The sequence below is a fragment of the Propithecus coquereli genome, unplaced genomic scaffold (genome assembly GCF_000956105.1).
Source record: "Propithecus coquereli isolate 6110/MARCELLA unplaced genomic scaffold, Pcoq_1.0 Scaffold77, whole genome shotgun sequence".
NCBI classification, from domain to species: Eukaryota; Metazoa; Chordata; class Mammalia; order Primates; family Indriidae; genus Propithecus; species Propithecus coquereli.
The window spans coordinates 9253593-9274698 of record NW_012153840.1 but is presented as its reverse complement, the minus strand read 5'-3'; the positions used below and the strand labels follow the sequence as shown (position 1 = coordinate 9274698).

General features: G+C 62.4%; 2 protein-coding genes across 2 annotated transcripts in view; one reads left to right on the top strand and one right to left on the bottom strand.

The window, feature by feature from the left end:
* Nucleotides 1–1008: 1008 nt before the first annotated feature.
* Nucleotides 1009–1989, bottom strand: HES2 (hes family bHLH transcription factor 2). Its single transcript, XM_012662548.1, has 4 exons — nt 1899–1989; nt 1717–1812; nt 1359–1458; nt 1009–1271 (listed from the first exon to the last, which is right to left on the bottom strand). The coding sequence occupies exons 1-4, from the start codon at nt 1941–1943 to the stop codon at nt 1009–1011; spliced, it is 504 nt and encodes a 167-aa protein (XP_012518002.1). The 5' UTR covers nt 1944–1989.
* Nucleotides 1990–6304: 4315 nt separating this feature from the next.
* The window catches only part of ESPN (espin), a 30728-nt gene continuing 15926 nt past the window's right edge, over nt 6305–21106 (top strand). The window contains exons 1-5 of the mRNA XM_012662521.1: nt 6305–6752; nt 9638–9831; nt 19199–19385; nt 19508–19690; nt 19819–19950. Of these exons, the coding sequence (XP_012517975.1) occupies nt 6459–6752; nt 9638–9831; nt 19199–19385; nt 19508–19690; nt 19819–19950 (990 nt within the window). The 5' untranslated portion in view covers nt 6305–6458. The remainder of the gene's footprint in view (nt 6753–9637; nt 9832–19198; nt 19386–19507; nt 19691–19818; nt 19951–21106) is intronic.

Below are 21106 nucleotides of genomic sequence, written 5' to 3'. Positions count from 1 at the left end.
AAGTCCTCGCAGGCCGTCTGTGCTTCCACGGACAAGAAAGAAAAGTCTTAAGAATAAGTTGTTTCCTGTTACCAGTCCTGGGCAGTAGTTGCAAGAGAAAATGAGGAAAAGTGTTTCCTGTTCCTTAACCTGCTGCCACTCCTTGAATCCCTGCTGTTCCATGGGATGGCCCCTGCTCACCCCACATTGGCACTGTCTCTGTGCTGGGGTCAGACACTCCAAAGCCACAAGCGTCCTTGAGGCCACAGGCAGCCTCATTCTTGCTCCACCCCTTCCTCACACTGCAAGACCACCTGGTCTGGTGTTAAGTTAACACTTAAAGAAACAGATCCCTTCCCGAGACCACTTAACGAAGCCCTCACACCCAGCAGCGCAGATCCCGGGATGTACGCTGCCCTATAATTGGAGGCCTTGGGCAGAAGAGCCTGCGCAGGTGGTGGCATTGGCTCCCAAGCCCTCATGTCCCTTTGCCCTGCTCTGGTGAGCTGCAGAGCCTTGGGAGTGAACAAAGCCCCTCTGGGCATTGCTGCTGTGTGTCCAGAGGTTCCCATGCCAAGCCAGACAGGAGGTAGGCCCAAGCAGGGCTGGGAAGACAGTGGCCAGTTGGAGCAGATGGCTGCACCTGGCCCAGGTGAGCTTCTGGTTGAGGCCTTGGTCTGGTGCCAACACTGGGGCAGGTGTGTCGTGCCCAGGCAGCTCTGATTGGCCCAGTTCCACAACCATCTCCACCAGCGTGGAGGGGCTGCTTCTCATCCTGCAGACATTCGCCCCTTCTCCTCTGGCCAGACAACCCCAAGTTGGGGGTGAGGCAGGGCCACTTCCCTATTTCCTGGAACTGAGCCCGGGAAGCTGTCAGTCTGCCACTCTGGTCACAAACATCCAGGATCCCACCAGGCCGTGGGTCCTGGGCTGGTCCCTTGTGGGAATGGCGGCCATCACCAAGAGCGTCAGCCTGCGCAGCGCTCCAGGTCCCTCGCAGCCAGCAGGGTCGGTGGACCGGCCAGGCGGCTACCACGGCCGCCAGAGCCCCGGGCCGCACGGAGGCGCGGGCGGCGAGGGCGCGGGTGGGGGCGTGGGTGGCCGAGCAGGCGAGGGCGGGCCCCCGGAGTGCCCTGCGCGCCCGCAGTCGGGGGTGGCGCCCCCAGCTCTCCGTCGCAGGTGCTCCAGCAGGCGCACACTCACGGCGGGCTCTAGGACGCGGCAGGCGGGCAGCACGCAAGCCAGGCTCGCCACGCAGGCGCTGTAGCCGTCGCGGTAGCTGTCGGAGGGCACTGCGGGCGGGCGGAGAGCGGCGTGAGGCTCCCGGGCGGGGTGCGGGATGCGGGATGCGGGGGGCAGGGCGGGGCGGGCTCACTTACCGGGCGCTGCCGCGGGGCAGGAAAACGCAGGGAGCTCCTGCAGGAAGCGCACGGTCATTTCCAGGATGTCCGCCTTCTCCAGCTTGGAGTAGCGGGAGTTCTGCGCCCGGCCACGAGAGACAGGGACAGAGGCCGACAAGCAAGACAGGTCTCTGGCAGGCTGCCCTGAGCACCGCGCTCGGGCCGGCGCTGGGTGCCGGGCGCGCCGTGGCCTGCGGTGGGGCGGCTCCTCCACGCCCGCCCCGGGCCGGGTTCCCGGCTCCCGCCAGAGCGCACCCCCACGGCTTCTTCAGCGCACACCGCCCGCCCGCCCCGCCGCGCGCCGCAGGACCCTCCGCACGCAGCGCCCAGTACTCACCTCCCTGCCCAGCAGCGGCAAGATGAGCCCCTTGAGCTGGCTGAGGCTCTCGTTGATGCGCGCACGTCGGCGCTTCTCCAGAAGCGGCTTCAGGGTCTGCGGGACGCCGGATGCACAGGCAGTGTTAGGCCGTGCGGTCCCCGCCTGCCCCTCCCGCCTCATGCCCCAGTCCCGGCTCCTACCTTGCGCAGCTCTGCGGCGTCCCCCGCCCGGCGAGGCAGCCCCATGCTCGGTGGGAGAGCGGCGACACCTGCGGTCCCCGCGCGGTGGGCGTCCGAGGCCGGGAGGAAGGTAGCTGGGCGGCCGGAGCTGGTGTCAGAAGAGTGAGCGCCGCGCCCAAAGCCCGGCTTTAAGCGAGCGGCGTCGCCCGCCCCGCCCCGCGGAGTCGGGCCGCCCGCGGTCCCACCTCCCGCCTTTGTTCATGCGCAGGGTGTAGCCTGGAGGGGCGACGGCGGCGCCCCCGGGAATCCCGCTCCAGGCCTTTGCGTCCCATCTGCGACGGGTGGCGGGCCCTGGGCGCTCCCAGAGCACCCGCGGGGGGTGGTGTGGGTGCCGTCGGGGACCACCGCTGCCTGACCCCGGCGGCAGGAGGAGCGGGTGGGGCCGGGCCTTGCCTGACACAGGCTGCGGTCCCTCCTCCCCAACGCCGCCCCTCATTCAGTCCCCAAGTTCGGGCTCAGCGCCTCCTTGAAGCGCCGCCCTGGGCCCAGGCAGGGGACCCAGCAGTGGCAGGACTGCCAAGGCCTGCGCCTCTGGGAGCTCCCACGAGGCTTAATAGAGGGAGGGACTTGCACCACCGGCTGCTCTGTCGCCTGATGCGCTGAGCTGGAGCGGGAAACCGAGGCCGGGAGAGAGGTCGCGACCTGCTCCACCCTTCACTGCTTGGGAAGTGGCCGAGCCCTGGCTGTAAGGACTCTGCAGAACACCGCAGCAGCTCAAGTTAGGGGTCACCTCTCGGTTTTGGATGGGAAAACTGAGCCCCAGAGAAGCTGCGGCAACTTCGGAGCTTATTTAAGAGCCTTCGGAGCTTATTTTCATTTGAGCCTGCTCCGGGTTCGGGGTCCCCACCCGCAGGGCAGTCAGATCACGTGGCGGGTGGGCGGGCGGTCCTGGGTGCGAGCTCCCCAGCGGCCCGTCCGGCTGCTTCCGCGCCGCGTGGCCGTTGCTGCGGCAAACTGGCTGGCGTCCCCCGCCCATCTGCTCCGGGCTTCCCTCCCCCGACCGGCTGGCGGGGCAACGGCCACCCCCGCAGACCACACCATGAACTGCCCGGCAGACCGTCGGACAGAGGACTGGCGGGACCCACAGAGCCGGGCCACGAGGAGGCCCAGTGGGGCGGAGCCAAAGCGGGCTCTGTCCAAGGTGCTGGATGAACACCCCCACCCCCACCCCCCCGACGCCCAAACCCCACCTCCGAGCCTCCCTGCCCCCACCAGCTCCAAGTCGCCCTCCTGCAGAGCCCCCCCCCCCCCCAGCAGAGCCAGGGAACACCAGCCTACCTATCAGTAAGGGAGCTGGAAGCTGCCTGGGCTAGGGGAGCTCGGGCCACCCATATCTGACAGTGGCATTCGAAAGACTGCAGGTCTCCTTATATGGAACACTCTCTGTGTGCCAAGCTCCAGGCCAAGTGCTTTATGGTCCTCACCTCCATTAATGCTCACAGCAGTCCTAATAAATGAGAATAAATCATTCAACATATTTGGCCCAGAAGAGCTTGGGGGTACCCGAGCCCCTGCCCCATCCCGTGGTTGAGTCCAGCGTGCCTATGGACCAGCCTCCTCCAAGTTAATTAATTGTTCTTTAAGAGCTCAAAAAAGGACTTTGTGGATCCTTCCCCACCCCACCCAGGCCACATAGACTGGCTCACTCAGTTCTGTGCCCACAAGCCCACCCTGCACCATCTGCATCCTTGGGGAGAGACCCTGATACTAGCTCCTGCAGGGAAGGGGCTGGAGGGAGAGGTTTCTCCTAGAATCTCCCCCTCCAGGCCTGTGGACAACCATTGGAAGACTGAATGGCAGAGAAGTAAACTCCCTTTTCAATGCCACTTACCCCCAATTTTAGAAGTCTCTTCCTCTGCTCTCCCATTGCTGTAAAGGACTTTAACCAAGTAACCCACAGTTCCCCCTAGCCGAAGATTCCGGGGTTTTGCTGGTTACTTGGAAAAAGAAATTGTCAAGACTTGGGGAAACTTAGGTAAGACGGCTGGTGGGTGAGTGTTGGGTGTAGGCTTTTGGGCAGCTGGGGCCACCAAGCGTACAGTGGGGACACATTCCACCCCTGGTCCCTGCCGTGGGAAGTGTATTGGCCCTTGGGTGGGGCAGAAGCATGGGGTGGGCTGGGGTGAGCCCAGCAGAGGGGTGAAAGGAGGCCTCCTGGGGAGGGAACCCCTAAGCTGACATCTGGAAGGTGGGAGACAGAAGAGGGGCTCTGGGCAGAGGGAACCTCAAGGGCAGAGGGGAAAAGAGCACAGGAGGGCCAGAGAGTGAGCCTTGCCACTTCCCATTTGTGTCACCTCAAGATAATTTAAAAAACAAACAAAAACTTCCCATGCCTCAGTTTCCACAGCTGTAAAATGGGGATAATGGTTGTACCTCTCTCATAGCATCCTTGTGGGGATTAAATATCCAGGTGAAGCTTGGCACGTCCTGCTAAGTGGTAGGTTCCATGAACACGTTGCTGCTGCCCTGGGCTCTCCAGGGCTGCTAGGAAGGACCCAGTGGGCCTGGTGGACGTGGGAGACCCCATAGAGGACACAGGGGCCTGGCAGGGAGGGCCTGGCTTGAAGCCTGAGTTTTAGTCATGTTCTGAAAGGATTTGGAGGGGTTGGTCAGCAGGGGTGGGTGTTCACACCTGGCTTTCATGGAGATGTCCCTGGCGGCAGTGGCAGGGGCTCAGGGACACCTGCCTTGCCCGCCGGGTGAGCAGCTGTGCATCACCTGGCCCTAGCCCCCAAAATGACACACCCATATGATAGATGAGGGTGCCTCAGGGCCAGGGGAGCCACCTTGGGGATGGGGGATATGAACTGTGGGGAATTTTTAGTAATGGAGGAGGTACAGGGGAAGGAAACCCAAGACAATCCATTTTAGTTGCTCCTCCAGGCAGTACGCCTGCCACTTGCCGGCCTCGGGGTGCACCCGCCTTTGGGTAGGCTGGCAGAGGGCAGCTCCAGCGAGCAGCAAGCGTTGCTCTGGCCACGGCCAGGCTGCCAGGAACAGACTCCTCCCTCCCCTTGTCAGCGAATCGCTGCGTAGGGGGTCTCACATCCCAGCGGCCACGGGTCCCGCCGAGAGCGAGGCAGATCTGGCCGGCTTGGAGGTCGTTGGAAACCCACCTGGCCCCGCAGGACACGGCGGCTCGGGTTACGGGGCACCTGCGAGCGCGGGAGGCCACCACCAGGCAGGGCGCCACCAGGTGGCAGCCCCGGGAACGGCATCCGAGGCCGTCCCGGAGCCCAGCGCCGCGGCTCCGCGTTCCTGGAACCGGCTTCATTCTACAGCGCTTCCCGCGCCGGCCGTGCAGGGCCCGGCAAGGGCGGGGGTGAAACGTTCATCGCGGGGCGGGCCCGGGCTCTCACGGGGCTCCAGTGGGGCGGGGCCGTGGCAAAGGAAGGGCGCAGGCTGTTTCAAGGTCGCGCGTTAGGCTGATGCGCTCCCGCAGCTACGCAGCCCCCAGCTCCGGCGGTTCTTCTCACGTCCCGCCGGCCTCGCCGCCTCCGGCTCCCACGACTGGTTTCGGCCGCGCCCGCAGGGAGGTTTGGCCACGTGCGCTGGCCCCAGCCCCTGCGGCGCTTTCCTGCGGCCTTGCCTGGGTCGTGACGGCCTCTCTCTGGACGGCGGCGCTGGGCGTCTCCCCACAGGCTCCCTCCTCGCACCCCTGCTGTCTCCCCTACTGCCTTGGCAGCCTCAGGCCCTCCAGCCGGTGGTCGACTCCCCCACCCCGACAGGGCCATTGGACTCCCTGGCGCCTAGACCCAGAGTTCTGAGCGCGCCAGGCGTTCCTGTCCTCTCCTCCTTCCCGCCTTCCCCCGTCCCTCCCCGAGGCTCAGAGGACAGTTCTGGGGTCTGCAGGGACCTTGCGGGGCTGACGGCCTGGCACCCTTCGCACTCTCCCGGGCTTAGACCCAGATCTCCTCAGGGCCTTGATGTTCCTGGAATCCCCCTCTCGACACTCAAAACGCAGCCCCGACGTCGGCTCCAATAGACCTTCCCTGACTGCCCACGATCCCCGATAAATCACGCCCTAGCACCCCGTTTTCCTGTTGTGATAACACTTGTCACCCTCTGGAATGGAGACAATTGTTTGCTGGCTGTGTCCCCAGCGCCTGTAACAGCACAGAGTGGGCGCTCAGGTCAAGGAACTTGTGCCTGGACGGCTCTTGAATTCTAACCCAGTTTTGCCGCACTCTGGAGTCTCAATTTTTACGTGAGGCAAATTAGGAGAGAAGCCCCTGGGCACACCTGCCCCTGTCACCCGAGTGTCCCCGCGGCAAGGCGGGGACAGGCCCGGGACTCGCCCGAGGGGGCGGGGCAGGGGCGGGCCCGAGGCTTAAGCCGGCGCCCGCGGGTGCCCGCCCCAGAGCGCGGCGGAGCGCAGGGCAGCGCGGAGCAGAGGCTGGGCCAGCAGCCGCTCTGCTTCCCCGGACCGGCGCGCCGCGGGGCCCTCTGGCCCCCGACGACATGCGCATGGCGTCCCGGGGAACACGCTGAGCGCGGGGCCGCGGCGCCGCGGGCGGCACCATGGCCCTAGAGCAGGCGCTGCAGGCGGCGCGGCAGGGCGAGCTGGACGTGCTGAGGTCCCTTCACGCCGCCGGCCTACTGGGGCCCTCGCTGCGGGACCCGCTGGACGCGCTGCCGGTGCACCACGCGGCCCGCGCCGGCAAGCTGCACTGTCTGCGCTTCCTGGTGGAGGAGGCGGCCCTGCCCGCAACGGCCCGCGCGCGCAATGGTGCCACGCCGGCCCACGACGCCGCCGCCACTGGCCACCTCGCCTGCCTGCAGTGGCTGCTCTTGCAGGGCGGCTGCGGAGTGCAGGTGGGTTCGCGCTGCTCCTCGGTGGTCCAGAGGGTAGGTGGGGTTGGGCACCTGCTGACCCAGCTGAGCCCTGCATGGAGTTTCTTCCAGAGGGCTTTGGGTGGGGTGGGCTCCCTGGATTGAGACTACCTGGGCAGATGTCTTGGCAAGACCCTGGCTGCTCCCGGGAAAAGTTCCTGGGTGATGGGGAGCCAGGAGGGAGCTGGGCTCCAGCACCGCTGGTATATACCGGGAGAGGCCTGAGCTCTGATCGCCAGAGTCCTAGAGAGTGGGTGGGGTGGGAAAGGCCTGGGCAGCAGGGAGTTAGAGGTCCATGTCCTGCAGGATCAGGTCTTGAGGGAGGCTGGGCAGCCCACCCCAGGCTGAGCTACAAGTGTCCCCAAGCCAGAGTAGGAGAGGGGTGGTGGACCATGGTAACTGGGCCTCTCCCTAGGACCTAAGCTGACCCCGGGACATCAACACCTTCCGGGCTCCCAGCTCTAAGTTGCTTCTTCAGCTTGGCCTGAGTCTTCCTGCCCCCAGACCCCACCTGGGCACTCTGAGAGGAGTCCAGGCTGGTGAGAAGGTAGCCAGATGACAATCAGAGAGTTCCAAGCAGGAGGAACAAGAAGTGCAAAGCCCCAAGGCATGCACATTCTTGTGCTGTGGGAGGAACAGCCAGGAGGAAGCATGTTCAGAGTGGCCACCAGAGCCAGGCTCCAGGGTCTCATAGGCTGAGATTAGGGATTTGGAATATATTCGGGTGTAGGGGCAGCCAACAGAGGAGGCACCGGAGTTGATTTTCCGCTTGGAAAGACCACAGGGTTCACTGGAGCTGGAAGGGGAGGAGGCAAGGGCAGCTCTAAACTGGCTTGTGTGCCCTGAAGATGGCCAGCCCCAGCCCCCCTCTGCCCTCAGAGGGCAGCCTCTTTCCCACCCTTCCTGGGAGACGGCCCACCTTATCTCTCAGTGGGCCCTGTTATGAGGGGTTCCGGGCCACATGGCCCATGCCCACTCTTTTGGGAGGTGGTGTGCCTCCCTGATCTGCTTCAGCCCTGGCCAGAAGCCTCCCACTCCTCCCTGATCCCAGTGTCCAGCCTTGGCCGGAAGCCTCCCTTGCCACTGCGGAGGAGCTGGACGAAGCAGGTGGCCTTGGGCTCAGCTTATCAAGTCTCCTGCCCCAGCAGGCTTGGGTGCTGGGGGCGGAAGTGGGGGGGATGACCTGGATCCCTGGGCCTGCCCAGCCCAGAAAGATAAGCAGCTTTAGGGTGCGGTCTGCAGCACGTGAGGCTCCTCGGGGCTACACAGCTGTTGGTGCCTCAGGGACAGGCTGTAGGCCATAGGCCTGTGGCCTCTCCTTACTGCCTCTGCCACCTAGAGGCCCAGAGCCATGGGGACCCCTTGGCGTATCAGACCTACAGTCCCCAAGGCCAGTGGGAAAGGAGGCCTTTCTCAAGAGCTGGGACTTGGGACATACTTCACCATGGTCCTGCTCTGGTCACCTCTAGCCAGCCCATGCCCTGGGCTCAGGGCACAGACTGAACCAGTCCCTGGGCCTTCCAGCACACACGAGGGGCCTCAGCATTGTCCTCGGCTTCCTGTGGGCGGTTTACTCTCTGCTCCATCTTCCCTCCTGCCTTAGCGGGGCGGCCAGTCTGCCTGCCGCTCCCACCCCAGTAGCCTGCCTGGTGACTTGCCAGTCAGGCCGCAGCCCTGGTCCCACTGTGCCCTCCCTTCCTTGCACTTCTCAGAGGAGCCTCGGAGGTTCTCTTCCCACCGAGATCTGAGATTCACCTTCCTCAAGCCCAGGGTCTCGCGCCAGTTTCTGCTGCCTCAGCCACGTCTGTCCCCACAGTGCCCTCTCTGAGCGAGGTGGGGCAGAGAGGCTTTGCTTCCCAGGTCCCCCTCATCCTGCAGCCCCAACCCTGGCCCTCGTCTCTGCTCTGCTCCCTGACCACCTCTGCGTTGTCATTCCACGTACTTGGCGAGAGGTTGTTCTGTTCCAGAACCAGGGTCTACTCTGCCAAATGCGCCAGCCTCTGGGTCCAGACATCTGGCTTCTCGGTGATTCTCCTCCCCTTCCAGGTCCCACAAGCAGCCCCCGCCAGCCCCTTCCCCACAAACACACACAACTGGGTGTGCACAGATGACACATTCAGCAGTTCTGGGCCCAGACCTCCGGCCCCGCCTGCTCTGGGGTACAGAGAGGTCTCGCCCACACCCCTCCCAGGGGCTACCATTCGCCCACGCTTACCACCACTGGCTGCCTGCCCCGGGCCCTGCCCGCCAGTGCCCAGAAACTTCCTCCTCCACAAGGTCAAGAACACAGGCTGTTCCTGTGGATGGGAGTTTTCCACACTAAGGTTGGGTTGTTGGAGGTGCACCAAGGTGGAGGCCTCTGTTCCCACATGATACCTGGGAAGGGGAGAGAGGGAAGGGGAAAGGGTCCGACACAGGGTTGACCCCACAGTCCCGATGCTGGCCTGGTGTAGCCCCGCAGCCCCCCACCTGGCCCTGCTCAGTCCAGCAACTCTCCCTCATTCATTCAGGTGTTCTCTGAGCCCCTGGGCTTCAGGGGCTGAGGCCCTGGGCCTGGAACCAGGCTCCTGCCGTGATGACATGGGTGCCTACTGTGTGCGGGCCTCTGAAAGCCCGGCATGGCGGTGCTGCTTATGGACTGATGTCAAAGCGGGCCGATTAGCTGCCCAAGGACAGAAGCAGGATCCAAACTCCAGGATCAGCTTGACTCCAAAAAACATTGCTGAGCGAGGCCTGGCCACCCCCTCAAGGGAGGACAGAGAGGACAGAACTGCCCCGGGGCGGGGAGGTGGTGGCGCTGGGACAGGTCTGAGCCAGAGGCTGGGGCAGGTCATGGCTTCAGACTTTAACTGGCTCTCCTCCCACAGGACAAAGACAATTCTGGTGCCACAGTCCTGCATCTGGCTGCCCGCTTCGGCCACCCTGAGGTGGTGAACTGGCTGCTGCGTCATGGCGGTGGGGACCCCACCATGGCCACAGACATGGGTGCCCTGCCTGTCCACTATGCTGCCGCCAAAGGAGACTTCCCCTCCCTGAGGCTTCTGGCCGGACACTACCCTGAGTAAGAACACCCCTCCTAAGCGGGCCTGGCGGTGCGGGCCAGGGCTCAGGGGATGCCTGGGGCCTCTCCCACATGCCAGGGGAGGGATCCCTGGTGGCCAGGGGACCAGGCCAGAGAGGCAGCTCCTACCCAAGCTGAAATTTCTCCCCTCCTGGCAACCCCCTCAGGGGCTGCCCAGAGCCACTTGCCCCAGAGCCCTGCACACACGTGCTCCCTGAATCTTTGGCAGCCCGGCCCCAGGTCACCTGCTCCCCTCTGTGCGCTCCCCCAGCAGCCTGCAGCAGGTGGCTGTCTCTAGCTCTGGCCTGTGCTCATTTGCAAGACTGTTCTAAACGGGGCGTGGGTAGGGGCGAGGGGATGGCACCTCCTAGACCCTAGTCAGGCAGGTGGGAGAGGAGCTGTGTCAGTCACCAGGCAGCTAAAGGAGGGAACCAGGTCTTAGCTGCACCTGGCGGAGGGAGCGGTCCCAGAGGAAAGCCACCCAGATCCCCTCTGATGGAGTGGGACACTAGTGGCCACGGGGACCTGAGCAGGGTGACCCTTGTCAGTCGGAGTGGGAGCCCGGGACATAAATCTCAGGAGGGGAGCAGCCACGAGGGAAAGGGCCGGCCTGTTTTCACTCCTGGTCCATTCCTGAGGGCACCTGCAGGGCCACCGGCCACCAGGGAGCAGGCTGGAGGCCAGTCCGCCCACATGGCCATGTGGCAAGGTGGTTGCAGCATAGCATCTTGGCCCGGGCACACTGGCGTGGGTGTAGGATGCCCCTAAGACCCACCAGGCCGGGCTCCAGTTGTCTTCTCATCCCAGGACAGGCAAGCAGAGCCTGGTTCTGTCCTTGCTAAGAAGCGGCTCGCCGGTCTGGCCAGAGGGAGACCCAGCAGGTCTCCCCGGGTGCTGTGCTCTACACAGCCGGCCCAGCTGGGCCCACATGGCCGCTTTGATGTGAATTCTCTGCTTCTGGACAAGCTGGGGTTTGGGTCGTGTCAAAGCCAGTGGAACTCAGAGTAGGAGGGCCCTGGAGACCCTTGAGTGTAGATAGGTCTTCACGTGGCACCGTCAGCCCCCGCGGGAGGCTTTGTCCCAGACCAGAGTGGCCTCTGCAGCTGGGAGCCCCGTAGCGGTGATGCTGATGCTTCTGCTCCCCAGCCTGTCACTTCTGGCAGAGGACACTTAGAGGGGATGCACAGGTCCCAAGAGGGGAGGGCGCCCCAGAAGGCCAGGCTGATGGCAGGGCCAATGTGTTAACTAGAAGGCTCTGAGCCAGCCCCCTGTAAGTGCTGAGGGGGACGCCAGCCCCTGAGCCCTCCTCACCCGCAAGCTGGGGCCTTAGCGAGCTGTGATCCCTCCATGGGCTGGAGTCCCAGGCCCTAGGAAGACTGGCAGCGCCGTGGAGCACCCTCACGGGCTCTGGGCTGGGGACCCTGACCCCCTCCAGACTATGCCAGGTGCAGGGCATGATTGGGCCCTGGTGCCAACCTGGTGTCCAGATGGCCTGGACTGATGAGTCACCAGCCCCCTAGGGGTCACCGTGAATCTCAGAGAGGTAGACATAGGGCTTGGGCTCTGTTCCCTGTGGTGGCCTGTGACTTGGCTGATAAGGAAGCGCCTTTGTGTGGCTGCCAGGCCAGGCTCCAGCAGGAGGGGATGGCCAGTAATTGGGGGTGGGGGTGGGGGTGCCCACTTAGTCTCCTTCCTTGGAGGTGGAGACTTCAGCTCCCCAAGGCTGTGGACACTGCGGCTGAGAGCCAGGCAGGCCAGAGGCTTGGGCTGCCCTTGGCCATAGGGCCCCCCCAGAGGACCCAGGTGGCCCATCTCCCGAGACTCTAGCTGGTGCTCGAAGCCTCCTGGCCTGCTGTGAATCATGTGAATTATTCACAAGGCTCTGAGCTCTCCCTGGGGGTAGGTGAGCTGCCCGGGAGGAAGGGCTCCCATACCTACTGGTGGGGAAACTCGATCTCACCCAGGGAGGCTGTGGGCAGCCACGGGCAGTGCAAGTGACAAGCTTCAGAGGAGCCGGAAGGCTGGACAGCCTCGGGGGAGGGCCCAGCTGGTGCCAGGGCTACACCTTGGGGTGTCAGGAAGGGCTTGAGATTGTAGGAACACCCTGCGCCCACCCCTGCTCTCCATCCTGGTTCACTGGGCCAAATCTTCCCAGAAGCAGAGGACTTGCCACAATGACCTTAGGGCTGCTGCGCTAGTGGGGACCCTCTTTCTGAGCCCCCTATAGAAGGTTGGGAGGCACGGGGGCTGGCAGGGGCTGGGCTGGGCTGACACAGGCCGTGGTCTGCGGGAGCTGCAGTCAGGAGGGCTGGCCTTCCTGGGCGGAGCTCCGGTGGCTGGTGGACGGAACCAGGTGTCCAGATGCACGGCTGGGGCAGACCGAGACAGGGTGAGGAGCAGGTAGCCCTCAAAGCCCCTGGTCACCCTCCAGCAGGGTCCTGGGGCCCAGAAGCCACCTCCTGCTCACTCTGCCCCGCCCACTGTGTCTGCTGTGGTTGCCCTGGCTGGGGGAGCCCGGGCACAGCAGGGACCTTGAGGCCTGAGTGTCCAGGCAGGAGAGCCAGAGGCTCCAGGAGCTTCCCCTTGGGCTCCTGGCCCCTGCCGGTCTTAGCAAGTGGGAAAACCAGTTGACCCGAAGATTTTTATCAATTCTCGCTCCCTGTAGCTGCCTCCTTTCCCCAGCCCCTGACCAGACTGGGCGGACTCGGGTCGGAAATGCCTGGGCCAGGAGTCAAGATAAACCCAGAACAGCTCCTCCTTGCTGAGAGCCCACCAGGGGCCTGGTACCACTGGATTCATCTGAGCTGCACAACCACCTCAGGCAATAGCTCTATAATCAGCCCATTTTATAGATTGAGTCATTCAACTGATGTTTATTGAGCATCTACTATGTGCCAGGTAATATTCTAAGTGCTGGGGATATATTGGTGAACCAGACAAATGTCTCTGCCTTGCGGAGCTGACAGGTACAGAAATGGTGTTTCGGAGAGGCTGATTGACCAGTTGTGGTCACTGTTGGTTTGCTGTGTGGCCTTGGGCAAACTACACCCCCTCTCTGGATCTGTCTCCTACTCCTGGTCCAGACGCTAATCTCTCAGGGCCTTTCAGGTTCACTGGAGACCTCCCCTTTTTCCTTCCTTAGTACAAAGCTTCATGGAGTCTGGCTACTCCTATGGCCCAGCCTAGTCTGAGGGGTTCAGGTGGCCCCCACCTGGGGCAAAAGGGGGCTTCTTGAGAAGCCCCAGCAGCTTATCCGTTAGGGAACCCCGGGGCCCATGGCCCAGCTCTCTCCCTGAGAAGGCTGAGGGTCTGCCTGGGCCTGGGGCTGCCTGCTGGGCACCTGTCTCCGCCACGGGCAGCAGGGCTCATTCCTTCTCAATTACCACCCCCAGGTGTACCCTTGGTGTCCTCAGGTCACCTGGGCAGCAGGGCCTGGGGTGGAGCCTGTGCCAGCGCATCCTACTTGAAAGGCAGCAGGGGGCCTTCTCCCCTGACCCAGAAGGAGGCTCTGAGAAAAGAGGGGCCTGGTGGAGCTGGGAGAAGCCCCTCTCAGTGGGAGAGGGGCCACCCCCACCAGCTTGTGTCTCTACCAGCAGCTCCTGGTCCCGGCTGTCACCTAACCAGGGCCAGTGCACCCTTCCCCCACTGGTCCCTGCCTCACCCGCAGCCTTTACCCATCCAGCTGTGCCCACAGCCTCTGAAAATGCAAGTCAGACCACTGGCCTGTCCATGGGCACCGCCACTTCCTCACACGGCCCAGGGCCCTCCCTCCTGGCCCTGGTCCCGCCCCACCTCCAGCTGCTCCCCTCCCCCCGCAGCCTACCCCACTCCTTCTCCCTGACCTCTTTCCGGCTCCTCCTGCAGGCCAGCGCCCTCTGCCTTTGCACGGGCTGTTCCCTGTGCTGGAACTCTTCCCGGAGAGCCCACGGTGGCCCCCTCCCCTCCTTCAAATCTTTGCTCAGATCCCATCTTCTCAGCAAGGCCAGCCCCAGCCCGTTTCGGGTTGTAACGGCCCCCACGACACACTCATCCCCTGCCTGCCTCGCTCCCGTTGTCCCTACCGTGGCCTGGCCTGGCATCCGGTGCTCGGTGCTCATCCTCTGTGCTTTCTTCCCGCCTGTCTCCCCGGCTGGCCAGGCCAGGGGCTCTGTCTTCCCCACTCAGTACGCCCAGGGCCTGACTCGCAGTAAACGTTTGTTGAATGAACGAGGAGCCTGGAATCCCCGGGTCTCATCCGGCTCTGCCTACAGCTCCCGGCGTGTGACTTCAGACACCCTTCCCTTTCTGGGCCCCCTGAGCCCATCTGGCAAATTGACCTAACCTGCCCCTCCAGGCCAAGGCCATGTGTGAGGAGGCATCACCTGCTCTTGGCCTGCTGTCCCTTCTCACGCACACATTTATTCATTCAACAAACCTCCCAATGCGTCAGCACTTAAGACGTAGCGTGCCTAACTCAGATACACATTCCTCTATTCACGTGTGTGCAGGTTCGCTGCCTGGCAGCCCAGCGGGGCGAGCTTTGAAAGGGCAGGGGCTCTGGCTGTCCCAGCCTTGTAGCATGTGTCCGTGGAAGTAATGAAATAAAAGAACAAGGTAATTCAGGAGTGACAAGTGCTGTGTAGTGAAACAGCACGATTTGCTAGGAAGAGGTGTGGGTGTTCTTTAAGTTGAGGGAGTCAGGGAAGGCGGGGCTCTTTGAGGAAGTGAGAACTAAGACCCTAATGAAAAGAGGGCCAGCCATGCAGCCCTGCTGTGACAGAATTGGTGGCAGTGCTGGCAGGTGCGGAGGCCTGAGTAGGGTCAAGTCTGGCCTAATCGTGGACCAGAAGGAAGGCCTGGAAGGTTGGGAGAGTTGCAGGCAAGGGTAGACTTCTGGAAATATTCCAGGCTTGCTGAGGGACTGGAGTGTAAGCTGACTGTTCCAGAACCTTCCTTAAATCAGGGCTGCGTTTCTTCCCTGGGCCCTAGGGAAAGGCCTCGTTTGGGATCTTTAACATAAGCCAGGAGGCGTGGTTGAGAACACCAAGAGCCATAGTGTCGCCGAAGGCTCCACGACTTTCTGTCCAGAGCAGTCTTAGCCATAGCTGGATCTGATCCGTGGGGGTGTCCGCCCCTTTCTGACCTCCCTTGGGGCAGAAATTACTGGCAGCAGGGAGGGCGGCTGGAAATACAGTTTGTCAACCTGAGTCTGAGTCCGTGGGCAGATCACCCCTTGTTCCTTGTGGCAATGTTAACACTGACCTGGCACAAGTCCTGGACAGAGATTTCCCACAAACGCTTGTACACATTCCATGTTTCTTTTGTGTAATCAGAGGTGACTTGATTCATAGTTACAGTTGGTCTGTATCATCTTTTTTTCCGAGAGAGAAAAGAAATCATGATGTATATGATCATCACTGGGGAGCCTATGCCCCATAATGAGAGCTGGGTCAAGGGTCTTCAAAGACTCTTAGAGTTTGGGCTTAAGGAGGGTGGTCTACTGCCCTCGACGGAGACGGGGATGGGGGAAGCGGGAGAGAAAAACGAAGAGATCTGCTTTGCGCCGGTAATACTCGAGAGGCCTGTTCCCCGTGCATATGGACGAGCGGTCTGGCGTGGGGGCTGGATGGAGAGTCCAGGCCCAAGCTGGAGAGATGAGCAGCCCCAGGGAAACAGTTGGCCGTGGACCCCGGGAAGCAGATGACCTCACAGGGACAGAATCCCATAGAGAGGAGGAGGCCCTGGGGCACATTAACGCTGCGTGGTCGGTGGGGGCTGAGGGCCCAGCAAGCGAAGCTGAGAGGGCCTGGCGGGTGCTAGAGGTGGAGGTCACGTGTACGTGTCCAGGACGTCACAGGAGCGGGCGTCTAGGAGAGGGGCCAGGGTACCTGCCAGTGGGTAGTCAGGTCGGATGAGGATGGAGGAAACCACTGGGCTTGGAAGGTGCAAGTGATGGTGCTGGACACAGCGCGGAGGTTGGGATGGCGGATCAGGATGGCGCAGCAGTTCGGGGAAGCCCAGGCCTCCCGTCCCTGGGAAGACACGTTCACCGGGCCAAAGCTTGCTCTTCTGTTGACTCATGAGAGGCCGCAGAGAGGCCAATGGACAATGATGATGCCCATTTGCCACAGGAGGAAACTGAGGCTCAGGAGGGTAAAGAACTTGCTGGCGCCCTCGCAGTGAGTTACAGGGTGAGGGTGGTGTGTAGAGGCTTGGTCTAGGAACGTTTTCCTGTGGCTGTTGCTGTGGTCCAGCCTAGAATTCAGTGGACTAGAGCCAGCAGGGGTCTGGAGGTCAGAGGTCTCGCCTGAGACCCCTCCTCTGCCCTCTAGGCGGTGTCCCCACACAGCAGAAATGATTCCCTGCCTGATCCGTGCTTGGGGGGCCTGGACACCCCCAGAGAGCAGTGGGTCCCCCGGTGGCTGGTCCTCCCAGGCCCAAGGAAGAGGGACCCTAAAGTATGAGGGCTCCCACACCCAGGGGCGTGCCGGGCACCAGGTCCATGCTCAGGGCTCTGCAAGCATGTTTCAGGTCTTCCCTACCAGCCCAGCATGACGGTCACTACCCCCACTTCATGGATGGGCTTGGGAATGCACAGAGACAACAAGTGAGACTGCGGCACAGGTTGGGGCCGTGGGACTCACCCCCACGTCCTCCTTATATGGGAACCAGGGCAGCTCCCTGGCCATGCCCCAGCTCGCTGGCAAAGTGGGCTCCTGAGACCCCAGCAGTGAGGGGTTCAGGGAAGGGCAGCGGCCAGTCCGTGCAGTGGGAGAGGGGAGGCAGATGGACAGGCGGCCAACGGCAGGAGGGGTGTGGGTGCAGCACAGCTGGAGTCAGAAGCAGGTTTTGTGTCAGATAGACCTAGGCTCAAACCATGGCTCTGCCTTCTCGTGGAGTGATCTCGGCCCTCTCTGCCTCGGTTTCCCCATCTGTATGAGGCGCACGATGCTAACAACTGCCCTGTAGGTCATTACGAGAACTGGAGGAGGGAACGTGTATGTTGTGCGCGCCACAGTGCTTGGGACAGAGCAATCATTCCATAAATGGCAGCTGCTATCCACTATTATTAGTTATTATTATTCCTTTTTTTATTTCTTCTTTTCTGTGGTGGTGGTTTTTTTTTTTTGTTTTTTCTGCTCGTCATTTTCGTGGTTTTCCCCGGTGAGGGTGCCCACCTTTCTTCTTACCTCCAGGCCGGACGCCCTCCCACCCCGCCCCCCAGTGGCCAGCGTGTCTGCCCTGTGTGCTGGGGTCCTGAGCGCAGAGGCTGAAATACTGATAACAATGGTGACATCTATTGAGTGCCTGCTCGGGCCAGGGGTTCTGGCAGGAGGCCGAGGGCACCACTGTCCCCGGCTGCTCGGAACTCCTCAGGCTGGCTGGGCACCCCTGGGTCATGGATCCCTGCCAAACGGGGGGGTGCTGGGAGGGCAGAGCTTGCCGCAGGTCTGCCCACCCGCCATTGTGCACACTGCTTTGGGGCCCTGCCGGGAGAACCCGGTGGGCCCCCTCCAGCCTCCAATCTCCAGGACCCCAGCACTGGCTGTGCCTTGGTTACGGGGTGAATAATTCAGGCCGCTGAGTGTCGGTCATGAAATATTAAACAGCCTGTTCCTGACGCACCAGCATGTGGGTGCATGTGGCGGCAACGCTGGCACTAGGGTGTGGAGGCTGGTGGCCGCCAGCCAGTATGTTTCTGAGGAGAAGTGTGGGGCTGGTCTTCAGCCTCCCTCATGCTATGTCGGCAGGGACCCTGCTGCTCTTGACACGGCAAGGTGAGGAAGGACAGCCAGCATGGCCTGCTCCCCCACACTGGTGAAGGGCCAGGCGGAGCATCAGCCCAGCAGATGGCAGCCCTGTGTCTGGGGGGAGGGTTGCAAGGAGGAAGGAGAGATCAGGGGGCTAGGGGTCAGGGAAGTGGACAGAGAACCAGGGTTTTAGGGACAGGGAGATGTCAGCTGGGAGGCTTCCAGGGTGCATGTGTATGGGGGGAGGGCATACATGGTGGGGTTGGGGAGGAGGGCTAAGTCACGTCCAGGTCCAGGGTGGTCAAATGGCCGATGATGGGGGTGGCTTGGTGCACGTGCAGATGGACAGACAGGTGGCAATTGGATGAGTGAGTGGTTGATGGGGTCCGGAGCATGTGATTGATATGGTGGGTGGATAGGTGGGGGAGGACGTGAAGTCCCCCAATTGCAGGCTTCAGAGGCACAGAGGGCTGATCAGAGCAGCCCCCCAACCAGGAGCTTCTCCTGGGTCTGGGGGTAGTTTGTGGCTCCACCTAGTGCCCTGCTGCGGCAACTGCACCCTGAGCTGTCCACACCTGGCAGCCCGATAGCCAGGCCAGCCTCCGTGTTCCCCAGCTGGGTCCCCTCTGGGCTAGAGGAACAAGGATGAGGGGCAGTGACAGCCAAAAGCTAGGTCCTAGGAGAAGCCCCTGGGGCACACTCCATCTCTTCACTCCCTGCATCCTACTGCCAGCCAGGCCCTGCTTCAGACAGCTGTGCCTTCGGATGCCACTTACCAGCTGTGTTACTTCTGGCAAGACAGGGCTCAAGCCTCCACTGACCCTCCCAAAATGGGAATGACAATAAGACTTAAGAAGAACCTGCTTGCTGGTACCATAGCCCAGAGCTGGCATGCCGGAAGCGCTAGGTGTGTGGTGCACATTCTGTAGGGTTGCCGGATTGATGAGAACACCAACAACAGCAAAACCCAGCATGTCCAGTTAGCTTTGAACTTCAGATAAACAATGTTTTAGTACAAGTAGGTACCATGCAGCATTTGGCATATACTAAAACGTTATTTGTTGTTTATCTGCAATTCAGATTTAACTGGGCATCCTGTATTTCATCCGGCAACCCTCCCACCCTGCCCTCTGGGAACCCAGTCTTCCGGGGGTGGCAAAGGCTCCAACCAGTTAAGGTCCATCAGGATGACCGGCCCTCCGTGGAGAGGGCCAGGGCTGCATGGGGCACGGAGGCGGGCAGGTAGCGGGGAGATCAGCACAGGCCCGGTGGGGGAGGGATCCTCCTGAGTCTTAAAGAGGGAGGTGGATAGAAGAGCAGCCCAGATGGAGGGAGGACACGTCCAGAAGCATAGAGGTGAGACAAGCAAGTTTGGGGGCTCCCGGTGACAGCGACTGAGCCTGGCTGAGAAAGTAGGGAGAGGCCAAGTCTCCACGTCCTTGCAGACCTGGGTGAAAAGGCCAACTGTCTGCTGAGGGCAGGGAAATGCTCAGGCGTGCATCATAGACAGGAGGCCCCGTCCAACGCACTCTTCCAGCCCTCCAGGGCTCCCGGAAAGGGGGCGAGGAGCACGAGCAGGCTCCAGAGGGGGGTAGGCGCTGAGAGCCCACGGTGGGTGCCGTGCTGCGTCTCCGCAGGGGAGTGAATGCCCAAACCAAGAACGGTGCCACGCCCCTGTACCTGGCGTGCCAAGAGGGCCACCTGGAGGTGACGCAGTACCTGGTGCAAGAGTGCGGCGCGGACCCGCACGCGCGCGCCCACGACGGCATGACCCCGCTGCACGCCGCGGCGCAAATGGGCCACAGCTCAGTCATCGTGTGGCTGGTGAGCTCGGGGCCCGGGCGGGGCGGGGCCCGGCGGGGGCGGGGCTGGCGTGGGACGGGGGTGGGGCCGGGAGGGCCCCGGCGCCCAGCCCCCGCCCCTCTTTCCGTGCCCCCTCCCGACAGGTGAGCTGCACCGACGTGAGCCTGTCGGAGCAGGACAAAGACGGCGCCACGGCTATGCACTTCGCGGCGAGCCGCGGCCACACCAAAGTGCTCAGCTGGCTGCTGCTGCACGGCGGCGAGATCTCGGCAGACTTGTGGGGCGGGACCCCGCTGCACGACGCCGCGGAGAACGGGGAGCTGGAGGTCAGGGCAGGGCCGGGAGGGACGCGCGCGGGCGCCCTCTGTGGTCGCCACGCTCTCGGCACAGCCTGCCCGGGCGCGGGGGTCCCGGCTCGCAGCCGCGTCGCGGTGCTCACTGCGTGCCCCCGCAGTGCTGCCAGATCCTGGTAGTCAACGGCGCGGAGCTGGACGTCCGCGACCGCGACGGGTACACGGCCGCCGACCTGTCGGACTTCAACGGCCACAGCCACTGCACCCGCTACCTGCGCACCGTGGAGAACCTGGTAAGGCCTGCACTGCTCCCGCCACGGTCCCTTCTCGCCCCCTCCCCCAGCCGTAGGTGTTGTCACCTCTTTTACCAAGGAGGAAGCTGAGGTTAAGGGACGTGAAGCCCCTTGCCCAAGGTCCTTGATCACTACCCCACACGACCTCTCGGCTCAGAGCCACTGCCCACTGAGGAGTGAGGGAGTAGAGGCCAAAAATTCAAAGGAGGGAGGAGGGAAGGCAAGGGTCACTCTAAGAGCGAGGGCTGGTGCCACTGGGAGCGGCCAGATGCGTGCACCCACCCACGTGCATGAGCTCAACAGCCAGCCTCTGAGGGATGGAATGTTAGTGTCCCATTCCACAGATGGGTAAACTGAGTCTCTGAGACACCAAGGTCACACAGCCAGTAAGTGGTAGAGCCGGGGTCTGCTAAGGATGGCCCGGCCACCTCTCCCATCTGCTGCACTGTACATTTACCCACTTCATAGCTACTTTGTCACTGGAAACCTGTTACTCTTTTAAAATTATTTTATTATGGTTAGATGGGCATGAAGTGACCCACTGGGACTTGGGCTCAGGTGTGGGTGTCTCCAAGTCCAGGGCTCTGCCCCATCTGCTACAATGTCTGCTTTGGGGCAGTGGGGAGGACAGAGGGTGGGCCTCACAGGTACGTTCGGCAGCATACTGACCAGCTCCAGGGGACAGCCTGGCCATGAGAGGGGCTGCAAAATTAGGCCTGGAGGAGAGAAGGCAGATGGCCCCTGCTCTGAGCACTGCCCGTCTGCCAGCACATGGGATGACCCTGATTCTGGGGACTGCAGAACGCAGCAAGGCCCAGGGGTCAGAGACTGCAGGTGGACCCCAGGATGAACTTCCCCCAAGAAAGGCCTCCCAAAGAGAGTGGGTGGCCCAGCAAGTAGTAAGCACCCTGTCTCTGGGGTATACAAGCAGAAGTGGACACTGGGAAGGGCGTTTTGTATCAGAGGTGGGGTCCTTCCAGCTGAGAGAGTCTGTGACTCTGCTGTGGGGCTGTGTGTGTGGCGGGGGGGCTGTCACCAGCACCCAGGACCCTCCTGGGAGCCTCCCTGGCTACAGCTGATGGCAGTCGTACAACAAGCACCATCCATCGAATTCTGCCTCTGGCAGGTACCCTGCTGAGTGCCTTACAGGTATAAT